The sequence below is a fragment of the Juglans regia genome, chromosome 9, assembly GCF_001411555.2.
Source record: "Juglans regia cultivar Chandler chromosome 9, Walnut 2.0, whole genome shotgun sequence".
Taxonomy (NCBI): Eukaryota; Viridiplantae; Streptophyta; class Magnoliopsida; order Fagales; family Juglandaceae; genus Juglans; species Juglans regia.
Genome location: NC_049909.1, coordinates 19,064,217 through 19,079,425, shown reverse-complemented (window position 1 = coordinate 19,079,425; position 15,209 = coordinate 19,064,217). Strand labels below are relative to the sequence as shown.

The following is a 15,209-nucleotide window of genomic DNA, read 5'->3' as shown; positions in this document are numbered from 1 at the left end:
CGCAAAATATTAGAAATTTATCTTGGCATGTGCTGTAAAATTATATAAATAATTACATTTACTACTTCTTTTAAATTTGGATAATAAAAATATTTTATTTTATCTCATAATTATAATTTTTTAAAATTTTTATACAAAATATAATAAAGAAATCAATTTTTTCGAATCTAAAAATAATAATATTATTAAAAAAATAATACTATAATAATATTTTATTCAATTTTTAACTTTTATTTAAAACCATTTCAACTCATTTCATTATCTAAACTGGACCTTAGTTTTAAAAATTTTACTCAACACTTTATTCAATTAATTAAATATTTAATCTAATTAATCTAATTATTAAATAAAAATTTGGCTCACATGTGAAAAAAATATAAAAAATTAAATCTACATCTTCATGTCAATTTAAACTTTTGCAATAAGCTCACGATATATCTACCATTTGCATTACTAAAAGCCAATAGTTGCTTTAAAAAAAGAGAGTGTGAAAATAAACGAATCTGTATATATACAAGTGAGTGGAGCAGTCTGAACTAGAGCAAAAATACGCCAAGAAAGATGCAAAACGCATCAACCATGTAAATTGAAATAGTAATAATAATAATGAAAAGAAAAGAAAACAACAACAGAGAAAAAGGGCAAAAGCGAAAAAGATGTGCACACCCAAAATATCTGTAGCATGGAACTTTAACGAGCTTGGTTTGAATTCCCTTTCACATTCAAAGGTGGTCCAATATAGTCATATGTGATGCATGGGAAGCGAAATTTCTGAAGGAAAGTTCCCAACATTTGTAGGATTGGAATTTTGTGTATACCAATTGTTTCTCTGTGTGTATATATATATGCGTATAATTTATACATTCTAAGACTGTTTTTAGTATTACTCAGTTCTTTATTATATTATCATGTATCTCTTGTGCATGCGAAAAAAAACAAAAAAAAAAAAAAAGTTTTCCATATAATAGACATCGTAAAAACTTGGCCGAGAGTGTTTCCTAAACACTTGTTTAATTGAATCATTATCATGGGAGTCATAAGAGAATCATCCAATTACTATTTAGTGGTCCAACAATTTTTTGTATGAAGTAGCTGCTTGCAAGACAATCGAGTTTACATATGGTAATTTTTTAATGATTGCCACGGAGACATTGTTCACTTTTTAACTTTCAATGTGTCCCTTGTTCACAGAGACTCATAAGGGCAACAACGTTGATGATCAATGACCCAAAAGAACAGGGTCCCCGTAGAATCGATAATTCAGAGTGGGAATTCCCCCAAAGCCCAAAAGGCAGTCTCTCACGTCTCCATCTATTTTAATATTGAAAGTTATTTCTTTACTATTTCACAGTTCCGTAACTTCTTTTGCTTTATGGGCAGTAGTAATTCTTCTTTAATTTCTGTTCCATAAATACAATTAAATCCGCACCGACCCTTCCAGGTTAGAGCCAGAGACACCCACATGTCCCTGTTCTTTTCTCAACCGTTTCCAGCCCTCCAAAAGAGCAATATTATGGAAGTGAACAAATAAGTTAATAAGTTAATTTCCAGCCCAACGATTCCTTTCTCTTTCATTTCCTTTCCTCCTCAATATATAGACCCTTGAGCTCCTCCCCCCTAACTCCCACTCCATGCTCTCTTCCTTTAAGAAAAATCTCCATCTTGGTGTGTTTATCAGAAATTTTAGCTGATAAATCATATCCCAGCATTGCCAGTTTTTCTCTATTTAATCAACTTTTCTGTGGGGGCCTAAAAAAACAGAGAGTTCCCATTGTGTAATCTATATAGTTTTTGTTGATTAGTAGATCCGTCTCTGTTGTTTTTAACAAACCAGAGTGTTTCTTCTTCACTGAAACCGCTACTGTGTTTGTTTTGTTATTGTTCTTATGGAGAGGTTTGTGAGACTCATTTCCATGACGACTCTGCTTCTGCTTCTCGCGCTTCCTTTAGCTTTGGCTAGCCATGACTACGGCCAAGCCCTGAGCAAAAGCATTCTCTTCTTTGAAGCTCAGAGATCTGGCTACCTTCCCCACAACCAGAGAGTCAAATGGAGAGCTAATTCTGGTTTGCTTGACGGCAAGGCCAGTGGGGTAAAGCTCGTTCTCTCATTGAAATCTTTTTGCATTCCCATTTCGAAATATAGGCAGCTGATTTATAATTTCTCAACTTCTCAATACGAGTCAAAAGTTCAGTTCTTAAAAAAGATACATTTTTTCATTAATTTGTTGTATTATATTGGGGATATATGCAGGTGGATCTGGTTGGGGGGTACTATGATGCAGGGGACAATGTGAAGTTTGGGCTGCCAATGGCATTTACCCTAACAATGATGTCATGGAGTATAGTGGAGTATGGGAAGCAAATGGCTGCAAGTGGGGAGCTCAGCCACGCCATGGATGCTTTGAAGTGGGGCACTGATTACCTCATTAAAGCTCACCCCGAACCTAATGTCTTCTATGGAGAGGTACCTTTTCCCTTTCTAATCCCTCTTCATCTCCCCTACTTTAACAATCGGTATTTATTCTCTTCTAACCGTCCCCTCCCCTTTCTCTCTTACACTCCTTTTTTACTTTTTAGGTTCAACTTGTTAGCATCACTTGATGCAGAAGTTTGATGTAACTTGCACCATATTGACCGAATGGTTAACTTCAAACCTTTTTTTTTTCGCTTAAAGCTTAAAAAAGTGAAGGCTTCATTTTTATTTTTTATTTTAATGGAAAATGAGCCCACAAATTACTCTTTTTTTTTAAAAAAAAAAAAAAAATCAAGATCTTTCCGGTTTGAAAAAATCTGAATGCAGTCGATTTGGAGAGGAAGTGTCCTGTTTTAACCGATATAAGTCAAATGGTCTTTATTCGTGAATAATGTTATTTGATACCTTATTTTGATATTTCATATATATTTTTTTATTTGATACCTTATTTTGATTATTAATGTATTGATATTTATATATATATATTTTAAAATATTTTAAAATGATAAAAAATATGAATAAAAAATAAAAAAAAAATTAATTTTGACTTAACAGTAACTTACAGCGAACTACTCTGAGCTGCATAATAATACCGCTCTTTATTATTATATAATCAACGTTGTATAATTTTGTGTTTTTTACTTATTCATAATTTGGACGGATACCCATTTGCTGACAGTTAATTTTATACATAAAAACCCAAAATAATTGAATGTTAATGGCTTGATGCGTGGGTTGTCAGGTTGGAGATGGAAACAGTGACCACTACTGCTGGCAAAGGCCGGAGGACATGACAACCGACCGCCGGGCCTACAAGATTGACCCGAGCAATCCCGGATCGGATCTCAGCGGTGAAACAGCTGCCGCCATGTCGGCCGCCTCCATTGTCTTCCGCCGCTCGAATCCCGCTTACTCCCGTGAGCTCCTCCGCCATGCCATCCAGGTTTCAAAATCCGTCTGTCTGGCTCTCTCTTTCTATTCCACTAAGAAAAAATTTATTTATCATTAATTTTTTATTATCTTTTTAACATTTTATGACATATCATTATATAATAAATTTATAAATAAAATATAATAAATAATTTTTAATTATCTAATAACACAATATTGACGTGATAAAAAAATAATAAAAATTAAGATGATAATCAGCGTTACTCTTCCAGCATTACTCTTCCAATAAAGTGTTTGGGTTTCCAAATAAAAACTAAAGAGCCAAAGGTTTAAAAAGGGAAGAGACTTAAGAGTTAAGACCCACGGTGGGACCACTGGTGTCAGTGGCCCAGATGCTGTGTGCACGCGGCGCATGTTAAATTGAGGGCGTATCGTCGGCTGAACCATCAGATTCGGTTTAACTATCGCTAGCCTTTTGCTAGACCGGTGCATGGTAGCACCACCGTCGTGGTTAATTAGGCAGTTATGCTGGGTAACTTTCTGTCAGACTGGTTCGGAATTCCGAGTTGTAGTGGGCATTTATCATTCAGTTTTTCTATATACAGATATAATCGATACGCAGTCGTTTAACGTTAAATACATAATATTATTATTATTATTATTATTTTTTTAAACGTACATATTTTCTCTTATTAGCATTCTCTCTAATCAATTTTCTCTATCTCGCTCTTCGGGTCGTCTCTCTCATCAGTTATCTCTCTTCAACTCTCTCTCATCTCTATCTCTCTCAACAGCTTTTTCTCACAATCTGATAGTATTTCAAATTCGAGGGATTTAAGATGAGTGATTTTCACGTCAATCCTATTTGTACGCTATTTAAACCGGACGCTTGCAACAGACTTTTTTCTTTATCATTTATGGCACCAATTTGACAATCGGCCAGCCAGTCAGTCACGCTACTTTTCTTACTCCAAGATCTTCAACTAATCACCTCAAATTAATTATTCATATCCTTACAATTCAAGTTAGACAACTTCTAAAATTCAATTAATTATTTGTTTATTTAAATAACAACATATTTTATCTAATATGAAACTTATTTAAAAGTTTTAGTTCCATTTTGGTTAAATTATTTGTTTATTTGCAAATAGTTGTGCCATAAGTACTATTGTGTAAATTCACTCATGTAAAAGTCGATTTTTTTCATGTGTATTTTAAAATTTATTTATTATTTTAAAATAAAAATATGCAAAATTTTCATATCGTGTATCTATTATTAATTTATTAATATTTATTTTTACAGAAATTATTCATTTTTAAATATCAATAAGTTTAATATAAAATAAAAATAATATGTGCAAATTTTGATCACAGAATTTTAGGATTATTGATAGTTATTTGAAATTGAGCATGCATTTTTTTTTCCTAACATCTTGCGGAGACATTAACTTTTTATTATTATTATTAAGAGAGAGGGGTTTCAAACTTTAGACTTATATTTTAAAAATTAAAAATTATAACAATCAGACCACGTACATTTGGGACGTGGAGACATTAACTTGGGGAATTGAGGTCAACTACTTGTTCGAGTCTACATTTTTAACTATAATGATATCCTTCCTACTCTTCTGCAATTTTTTTACAACTTTTGAATAAAATAATATTTTTTTAATATTAACTATAATGATGTGTTTAAAATTTTAAAAAATATTATTTTATTAAAAAGTTTTAGAAAAAGTGTAAATGGTATGGCTATGATTGCTCCATTTTTATTTAATACTGTGCTAACTAGTTGGCGAATGGGAAGCTAAATAGGAAACGATGTCGTTGAATAACTGGCAAAATTTTTCGGCGTGCATCGTGGATCATGGGGACACTGTTCCCGTGTATCACGGGTAGTGTCTTTTGAACGTACGATTTGTCGTACTTTCAGATCTTAGACCGTCCACATGTAATGATCCGTGAAAAGCGCCATACTAGTTGTCTTCCTCACGTGAGAACATCGTCGGTGCACACGTCGAAACTAACCTCTCACCTTTTGTGATATGGTTTTACCTGCATTGCCACAGTAGTTTCTAATTCCCAAAGTTGGTTCCTTTCTCTGTTTTCAGCTATTCGAGTTTGCGGACAAATACAGAGGCAAATATGACAGCAGCATTAACGTTGCCCAGAAGTACTACCGTTCTGTCAGTGGATATAATGTATGTTAACATAACTCTCTGCTAACTTTACGTTCTACTACGTACAATAACATGTATTATTGTCTGGTAGTTGAATGTTTTAATTAATTGGTTATTTGGGTATACATAGGACGAGCTGCTTTGGGCTGCTGCATGGTTGTATCAGGCAACTAACAACCAGTACTACTTGAACTACCTCGGGAAAAATGGTGATTCAATGGGAGGAACTGGATGGGGCATGACCGAGTTTGGTTGGGATGTCAAGTATGCAGGGGTTCAGACACTTGTAGCTAAGGTACTTAATGTTTACACGAAACTGAGCATTAGCTACTTGATTTGATTTATAATTGTGTTTCATGTCAATCGGAATCATGCTGTCTTAACTGATTACATAGTTGCAAACTTGCTAAGTTGGGGAGTGGATCTTGTCTCTTGCTTAAATATTGCAGTTCCTAATGCAAGGCAAAGCTGGTCGCAATGCTCCTGTGTTTGAGAGGTACCAGCAGAAGGCAGAATACTTCATGTGTTCGTGCCTTGGAAAGGGCACCCGCAACGTTCAGAGGACTCCTGGCGGCCTAATCTTTCGACAGAGGTGGAACAACATGCAATTCGTGACAAGCGCCTCCTTCCTTGCCACTGTCTACTCTGACTATCTTGCTTCTGCTGGGAGATACATGAAATGTGCTTCTGGCAATGTTTCACCATCGGAGCTTCTCTCCTTTTCCAAATCACAGGTACTGTGATGATCGATCGCTATTTCTTGTTAAGGAAGTACTGCTTTTCTTTGTTTTTCACTCAGCTTGAAATACAGTTTGACCTTATGCAATGTTAAAACACCTCAGGTTGACTACCTTCTTGGGGATAATCCAAGAGCCACAAGTTACATGGTTGGATATGGTAACAACTTCCCGAGACAAGTTCACCACAGGGCTTCCTCAATTGTCTCCATTAAGGTTGACTCTTCATTTGTCAGCTGCCGAGGGGGCTATGCCACTTGGTTTAGCAGGAAAGGAAGTGATCCCAATGTTCTTGTTGGTGCTGTTGTTGGAGGTCCCGATGCCTACGACAACTTTGCTGATGAAAGAGACAATTATGAGCAAACTGAGCCTGCTACTTACAACAATGCTCCTCTTTTCGGTGTATTGGCACGACTAGGTGGTGGTCACAGCGGGTATAACCAGCTCCTTCCAGGTAATTGAGCTACAACACAATTAAAGTTTCTCACCTAATTTCTCGCTTGGAGTTTTCTAAGAGCATTAAGTCATGATCTTTCATAAATAAAATTTTCTTGCAGTGATTCCCCCCGCACCTAAACAGGTTGTTACTCGACCAAAGCCAGCTTCAGAACCCAAAGTTACTCCAGCTCCAGGTATCTTTTGGTTTTTAAGGAATGCTCGAAGTTTCATTAATGAAAAGGAAAATATTACAGAATGAGCCCAAGTCTTCAGGTTGGATAGGCAGTAGAGATAGGAACTCTTGGATAAGTTAAACTAAGGCAAGAAAACAAACTAATAACTTCCAGCTAGAGGTATCCCTTGGCCTCTGTTTTGGATGATATCTGTCTGCATTACTTGCAGTTCAAGGAAGTATACTGATTAAATCTTGACTGATAACTGATGCCCTAATGGCCTGTCAAAATTACCGATTTGTTTAATAGAGAAGCGCTGTGCTTGATAAAATGGGTATTGGAAAATAGGGTCTAACTTGGATCATGTTTTGCAGCATCATCTTCTAGCCCGATTGCCATAGAGCAGAAGTTGACAGCTTCATGGAATTCCAAGGGAAAATCTTACTACAGATATTCGACAATCGTGACCAACAAGTCTGCTAAAACACTCAAATTTCTCAATCTTTCAGTATCCAAGCTGTATGGTCCTCTATGGGGCCTCACAAAGTCCGGTGATTCGTATGTTTTTCCTTCATGGCTGAACTCTTTACCTGCTGGAAAGAGCCTTGAGTTCGTCTACATCCATTCGGCTTCACCAGCAGACGTATCAGTCTCAAGTTACACTCTGGCCTAAGAGAAGAAGAAACCGAGTTAAACAAAAAAGGTTCACACAGTTTCTGGGTTCGTAATTTAAGAATTGTGCAGCTATACAAAATGCAGTCCAGAAAGGTTCACACAGTTTTCACCTCTTTCTTTGGTTTCGTATTAGGGTTTTAGATGAAAGTAGGTTAAATAAGGCTGAAAGTTGGAGGAAGAAAGGTGTGAAGAGACCGTTTAAAAAGTGTGCTCATCCCCTTTCTCCTCCACTTAATTTCTATAGGGTGATTTGAGTGAAGGGCAGTGACAATGCGACGATTGAGAGTTGAAGAAAATGACTTCTCAATATATCTCAAGAAGTCTTTTCTTTCTTTGTACTTTGAAATTGTTTCACTTTCTTTTTTTTTTCTTTTCTTTTTTGTGTTGTGATGTTGTAAGCTTTGCAACATTTCTTGTTTGTGGTATGAAGAGTATTCTCTCTATTTGCTTCTTATCTAGCAGATAAATTGTAAGGGCTTGTTTATGGTTCTAGTTACAGATTGAGTGATCCGAGGAACCAAAGTAAACTATAAGAACAGTTTTTTGTTGAAAAAAATTACATCTCGGGCGTCTATATGCAAAAACCAGATGAAAGATGACAGCCATCTACTTAAAACAGGACAAGATAGCACAGGGGTATGAACACCGTATATCCACACACTTAACACTGCAGAAATAAACTGATTTCCTTTACCTCTTAAGTTATTGCATCTGGTTTATTATAGATCACAGGAGCTCACTTTAATTCCAAAAACAAATAATAATGCCGAAGTTTCAGTGTATATCTATGATTTTGATTGGGGGAGGACGATTGTAAGGAGTATGCACTTGACTACTGGCTTTTGTCATTACCACTGGAGGATCGAGAGCCCTTAAGGCCCCTTCACCGTGTCAAGTAGAATCTAAGGCCAATGTGTCATCCTGGCTGAAGAAGATGAAACAATCTCAATGGAGGTTTCTGCTATCTTCCAAATGTGCTTGATGACTTTATACAGATAGGTCTCGAAGTTTTTTTATATCACCTCAAGTTCCATTACCATGCTAGACAAAATGAAACCATGCTCTCAACCTGCACTTCAGGTAAGAAAGGAAAGATTCCCATATCCGAGCTATATATTCTGAGTATTTTGTTGGTAGATAAAATCTCAATGGAGGTCGAGGGATGTTTTTATTATATAAGAAGTTCTTTATGATTACAAAATCGAAAAACAAAGCAAAACAGAAAACCTCTAGCTGTACTGCATGGAATTAAGTGAAAACGCAAAGCGAGCCCCGCATATAAATTAACAAGAAAGTCGGGGGAAGCTAGCGCGACTTCCTCAGCTGCACAACTATAACACTGATATTGTCTTTGCTCCCCCGAGCCATTGCTAGCTTTGCTAACACTGCTGCTGCATCTGCTGCACAATTTCCATTCAAATCATATGAAAACTTCCTCTTGACACGACCATCATTGAGACAAATCTGTCCGACCTTGCAGGCAAGCTCGTTGGAGATAACATCCCAGAGACCATCACTGGCTATTACAATGAAGTCGTCGGACTCAGTTCGCTCTGTGACAGTGACCTCTGGTTCGGAAATCACATATGGCCTCAAATAGTGGTCTCCTGCATCAGTTGCACAGAAAGTATGAGAAAGACGCATATGGCTTAACAACGTCTTGAGCTTTCTAGTGGACAAATTTACAGGAAATTTGGGTCAATATATATATATATATATATATATATATATGTTTAGTCCTGGAAACATGCCTATAGATCTTGAAGTGGCAAGGACGCCGAGGACACGAGAGCCGTTCCATTCTATGACCCTTCCTCCTGCTGCTTCCACTCTCTCCCTTTCATCAGGTCGATCAGGCTGCAAAACAGGTCATTATTTTTTCCTAAGAAAGCCTCAAGGGAAATGCACAAGATCAAGTTGCAACATATTCTAGCGCAGGATTATGGACACATTCAACGTACCAGCATTGTGTGGTAGCCATAAGTAACTACAAAAAACCACTTGTATTTTAATAATAATTATTGAGGGAATTAATTGTCACACCCTCTCTAAACCCAAGCAAAAATCAAAGGCATTCTGAGATGCTAAGGATCGAAGATAGAAGAAGAATACGCAAAGCTCATTTTTAAATTATTGCTTGAAATTATGATGTGTTGTCTTGTCTCCGATCTGAATTGCTGGATTTGGTTTTGAAAAATAAAAATGCCACTTTTCAATTATTTAAAAAAATCAGTTATTGTACTGGCGGGGTAGATGATCAGAGCAGTACACCCTATACAAATAATAAAATTTTCATAAACTAAATCATATATAGTCAGTCATGAATAATAACTAGTCACTGAATAATATCTGATCTGAAGAGTGTATCCTCCAATTATGATTATTGGTAAAGATATTTTGCAGTACTGTAACTAAATATCTTAGAAATTCGCAAATTGAAAAGAAGATCCAATATCAGCCCAGGCCACGTGCAAGAAACTATCGATATTTATTATCTCCAAGCACCGTATTTATATTTATTTTTATTTTTATTTTCTTATCACATATATAATATATAAATGATAAATATAAGAATTTAATTAATTTTAAAAAAATAAAATTAAAAAAAAATAAAAAATAAAAATGATATATAGTGTGTGTATGATGAGTAATAAAATTCTTAATAACTTAAATATGACGTAAGAAAAATAATATTTCAAAAACATTAAGTAGATATAATATTGATATAAAAAAATTAATTTTTTAATCATAAACTTCTCTCTTTTTTACTTTTTTTTTTTTTTTTTTTAAATAAATACACGATGTTCCACAAACTAATATTAATCGTTAACTGTCCAACCCTACCTTATGATCATGTGATAGAGGCACGGCTACACCGTCACGACACAGAACCGCCCTTGAGTCTCCGCAATTGGCGACGACCACCTCCTCCTTCCCCACTAACACGACAACCGCCGTGGATCCCACCGTTCTCGCTGCTCCGTCGTCTGTCCCACCGCCGTTCACCTCCTCGTCCATCTTCGCGAAGCACTCCACCATCGCATTTTCCCAGTCCACTCCCCGGCCCCCGCACGTCCTCCACCACCGTTCCACCTCCTCCACCAGAATCAAGTGCAATCTATCCCGGCACGCGTTCGCTACCGTGTCCCCGTTGTGCCCGTCGTACACCGCGAAGAAATCGTACGTATCGCAGTACTGTCCCGGTGCAGCGAACCTCGGTGCCACTCTCACCGCATCCTCCATAACTCTCCGCCGTCCGATCACCGATATAGAACTTTGCGATGGACGTGCAAAGCTCCGTCCCTTTTCTCCTCCTCCTCCGACCCCGCCGGATACCGGTACTTCGATCGGCTTTGCTCCATCATCCGAAGAGCCACCGGAGTACGACAAAGTACCGGATGACGAAACGTCCATACTCAGCTCTCCGATGTCTATATTTGTTTTCGGTTCCTTGTCTTTGCCGATGCCATCGACTTCACGAGAAATCAGTTTCTTTACGTCTCTCTTGCGCAGCTTGTTTATGAATTCGTGTTTGAAGCGAGATCAATTCCCATGCTCTCCATTGGACGTACTTTCTTATCGTCAGTTCTGTTCTGCTTAGGGTTTTTGGAGTCTGACATCGCAGAAGACCATTTTCCTCTCTTCACCTACATTTCCTCGTGCACTTTCTCCTCAACTGCGACGAAATGAACTGATTCAAACTGGTTTTAAAAAGAGGGAATCCGAGCCATCGCATGAAGGTTCCTCGTGCAGGATGCGCGCCACCTGTCTCTAGAGATGGCGTTCTTAATTTTTAACAGGTTTGAGGTTTAGATTTTTCCAAGCTAGGAAGACGTGGACCGCTGAAACAGAGGTACGTACATGTGATTTTGGATTGAGAGGTGTAAAAAGCCAAAAGTCGGCAAATGGCCGGGCTGTCGACGTGTGGGCTTTCGAATAGATAACGTGGCGTTTCGGATCACTGTGGCGCAGTACGTACGTCCATTACAGGAGTAGCTGCGTGTTTTTTAGTTCTCAACCTTGGAAAAGGGCTGTGTCCATCGAGTTCAAGAGACTCCGCCGTTCTGTGAAAAAAACAAGGGACTCGTTCCTTCAGATGACGCTATACTGAAGGAGATGAATTAATGTTTTTAGGTTACAAACTTATATCCGTTCATATTACGTGGAAATCATAGATAATTCATTTTTACGCACTTATTTTGTATACATTTGTGCATTTCTCGAGTACATGCAGTTTGTCATATATATGCTGATAAACTCTGAATATTTGGCCAGAAAAAAGATAAAATCCCTAATCTTCTTTTTTCCATCAAAAGGGGGACAAAGTTGGCTCATTTGTAATGTTATAACCATTTACGAGGCCGGCTAAAGGCCAGCTTTCTTTTTATTATATAAAGCGGCCGCAGAGTCCTACTCAACCACGAATTCCTCTTGTAATGGCTGACTGCCAGATAACAGTTTGATGATGAAATGCAGTCGAAGTAGGTGATCAAAACAGGAAATTAAAATGGTTTTGTTTTGAGTTCCTACTTACGTGATCATGAGACCAGAAAACATTGTTTTGTTTTTAATTCTTTGTGGTCGTGTATATATTAATTATAAAATAGGTCATGTTATGTGGCCTTTCAATCACGAAAAGAGTTTTAGAGGTCATTGACCTTGGGACAAAGGAAAAGGTGCATACGGTAGAGAGAGACTAGCCGATCACCTAGTCCTACGTTCACATATCCACGAAAATCACGGAAGTCTATACAAATCATATTATACATACAGACTCATTATTTGCTAAAAATAGCAGGAGAGAATATTGAGGTACTACTTCGCATTTACTATCTCAGTTTCTAATAAAGAAGGATATATAAAGTAATAGTGCACTAGCATGCACGGGCCGATTAATTAAGGAAAGAAGCGTCGTAATTGATTTTGTTTATAGATATAGTTCGTACGTACGTGATCATGATATATATCTATAGTCACGAAACATGGCTTTATTTTTAGTTCTTTGTGATCAATCGTGAATATATTAGTTTTGGTCAGACTCCTGTTCTGTTAAGCTGGTTGATCATGTCATGTGCCTACTACCCTTTCGATCACCAAAGGAGTTAAAAGAAGAGATCATCGATCCTTTGACTGAACTCTCGGGCCAAAAGGAGAGGAGGCTAAGGAGCATGCTGCATGCAGCATGCAGCAGAGAACAGCTCGTGATCACGTAGTACTCCACGTACCCACTAAAATCGTGGAAGTTTATAAATTGGTGTATTCTCAATGAAAAAGTTAAAACCAAAGTTTAAGACGTAAAACATTAATTAACACTGCAGCAGTACTACTGGTGAATGCGATTAATTATTTATTTTGGGAAAACAAATATTATAAGTTAAAGAGACGTTGAATCATCATGCATGCCATGCATCTCAAGTGATCTAGAATATCTTTCTTGCTAGCTAGAGGTGCCACGCACAATATTATCACATTACAGTAGTACTACTTCCGTCTGACCATTTAAAAGTTTCAGTTTTTTAGTATTTTACAATATGGACTTTAACATAGCATTTGTTAAAGAAATTTGAACAGATAGAGTAATCTGAATAAAAAAAAAACAAACGATTTTGAGGCATGTAAAATACTATCTTTAAAATGATAATTATCCCCACTCAAAAGAGTTTGTTATCGGGGTTATAAGCATTTCACTTCTAGGATATAACAAAGCCACCAATTACAGATAATGATTATGAAGTTTTTCTTTCAAGTATTTCTATAAAATTTTGTATAAGCCTGAAAATATGAAAGAATATAATGTTTAAATTCGTGGATCTCATCTTCTATTTATAGAGAATAAATTGTCACCTTGTAAAATATCACAATTTTTAACTTGTGAGTTTTCAATTAGTAGTTGCTAGTTTAAAGGACATAATGCTTCATAGATATGCCTAGTCTAATGGATAGTTGCATTCTTTGGAAAATGGAGGGTATTGGTTCGATTCCCCTCAATATATCTCTTTCTTCTGATTTAATTTTGAATCATTGTGCCTATTCAAGTATCTATTCGGCTCGAGCGTTGTGTTTGTTCAGCCCACGTGCAAGGCTTGACCCTACCCAAGCATTGTGTCTCTTCGAACGGGCCGTGCAGATAGACCTTGGGCTTAGGCCCATGGGCATGGGTTGTGCGCCTCTTAAGCCTCTAAGAGCATTGGCAATGGACTAGCCAAATGCCAATGCAAGTCTATAATTTAGCTAAATGTAAAAAAAAACATCTACATTGGACTAGCTAAAAATATAAAGTTAAAGACTTGAGCTACAGTAAAATTAAGTTCCTCTCCAAATATAGCGAGTTACTGTTCATGGTTTATACTAGTATTTTATTATTTCATCTACTTCCCACGTTATTTTCTCTTTCCCGGTCTATTTCCCTCGTTTTCATCTCGTTTTCATCTCTGCTTCCCGAAACAGAGATCTCCGTAGCCCGAGGCCTTCTTCAACCCGCGAGACGCCTTCATCTTCTTCAAGCGCGAGACGCCTTCTCTCCGTCGTCCTGCCGGCGTCTTCCAGCCCAAAAGGTAATTTCTCTTCCTCGCTCCTCCCTCCCTCTTCTCTGCGACGATTTCCTCTCCCTCTTCTCTTTCTATTTTCTCACATTTCATCAAATGATTGACACTGTGTTTAGGGTTTGCGCGGAACTCTGTCACAAGGTTGCATTGCCCGTGAATCCTCGTCCAAAGATTGCACATTTCCTCTACAAACTGAACTTCAAAATCGCGATTGGGGTATTTTCGTGTAACCCTCGTGAGATTTCGGTATTTTGGTTTGTGATTTGGGTATTTTTCTGTGGTCATGCGTAGTGTTTAGTGATTATAGTATTTTGCTTTGAGATTTCAGTATTTTGGTTTGTGATTTTGGTATTTTTGTGCTGGAATCTGATTTGAGATTTGGGTATTGTGGTTTCTGAATTGGTAGACATAACTTGCTGACCTCGTGGACTATTCTATAGACACATATCATCTATATTTAACATGCCACCAATTTTATGAAAGTATAGACACATATCAGTAGTGCATAAGATCATTGCTACTTATAAGACCATTAACTTAATACACCACAACAAATGAATTTGAGTCCCACATAAGAACTGAGTTTGAAAGATCCTTCAGGTGATGATGGTATCACATAGACTGTAAAGTGACAAGAAATTGAGAATTCTTTATGTATATTCCAAGCCATTTGTGGGGATCCATGATCATTTTTTTCCATCCAGACATTCGGTTTCATGGAAAGTGATTCATATGGATTGACCAAGCTGGGGATTGTTCATATTACTTTATAAAGCAATTCATGAGTAGAAAATGAATAGAAAATAGCAATATCTCTTTCACCTTTAGATATATATATATATATATATATATATATATACAAGTAGTTTCCCCAGGCTGGCCAAACAAAACATTTGTTGTACTAAGAATGCATAGAGTCAAATAATCAAATAGCAGAACATGTCTGAACTTATTTTTAATAAAACAGTATTCAATTACAATATGCTTTACAATATGTTTGATAAGTTATGAATGGAGAGGGTCAAACTATTATACATCAGTATGTAACACAAATATTGCAGAAATCAACTTAAACTACACAACATAACAAAGTAGAC

At 36.9% G+C, this 15,209-nt stretch overlaps 2 protein-coding genes across 2 annotated transcripts; one reads left to right on the top strand and one right to left on the bottom strand.

The window, feature by feature from the left end:
• Positions 1-1,602: 1,602 nt before the first annotated feature.
• LOC109010124 (endoglucanase 6-like) lies at positions 1,603-8,021 on the top strand. Its single transcript, XM_018990842.2, has 9 exons — positions 1,603-2,090; positions 2,252-2,464; positions 3,216-3,416; positions 5,476-5,565; positions 5,675-5,839; positions 5,994-6,278; positions 6,387-6,735; positions 6,839-6,913; positions 7,267-8,021. Exons 1-9 carry the CDS (start codon positions 1,887-1,889, stop codon positions 7,563-7,565), a joined length of 1,881 nt encoding a protein of 626 aa, XP_018846387.1. The 5' UTR covers positions 1,603-1,886; the 3' UTR covers positions 7,566-8,021.
• A 676-nt stretch (positions 8,022-8,697) lies between these two features.
• On the bottom strand, positions 8,698-11,266 carry LOC109010123 (probable protein phosphatase 2C 8). The gene is made up of 3 exons (XM_018990841.2): positions 10,412-11,266; positions 9,319-9,424; positions 8,698-9,174 (listed from the first exon to the last, which is right to left on the bottom strand). Exons 1-3 carry the CDS (start codon positions 10,979-10,981, stop codon positions 8,873-8,875), a joined length of 978 nt encoding a protein of 325 aa, XP_018846386.1. The 5' UTR covers positions 10,982-11,266; the 3' UTR covers positions 8,698-8,872.
• Positions 11,267-15,209: the final 3,943 nt, after the last annotated feature.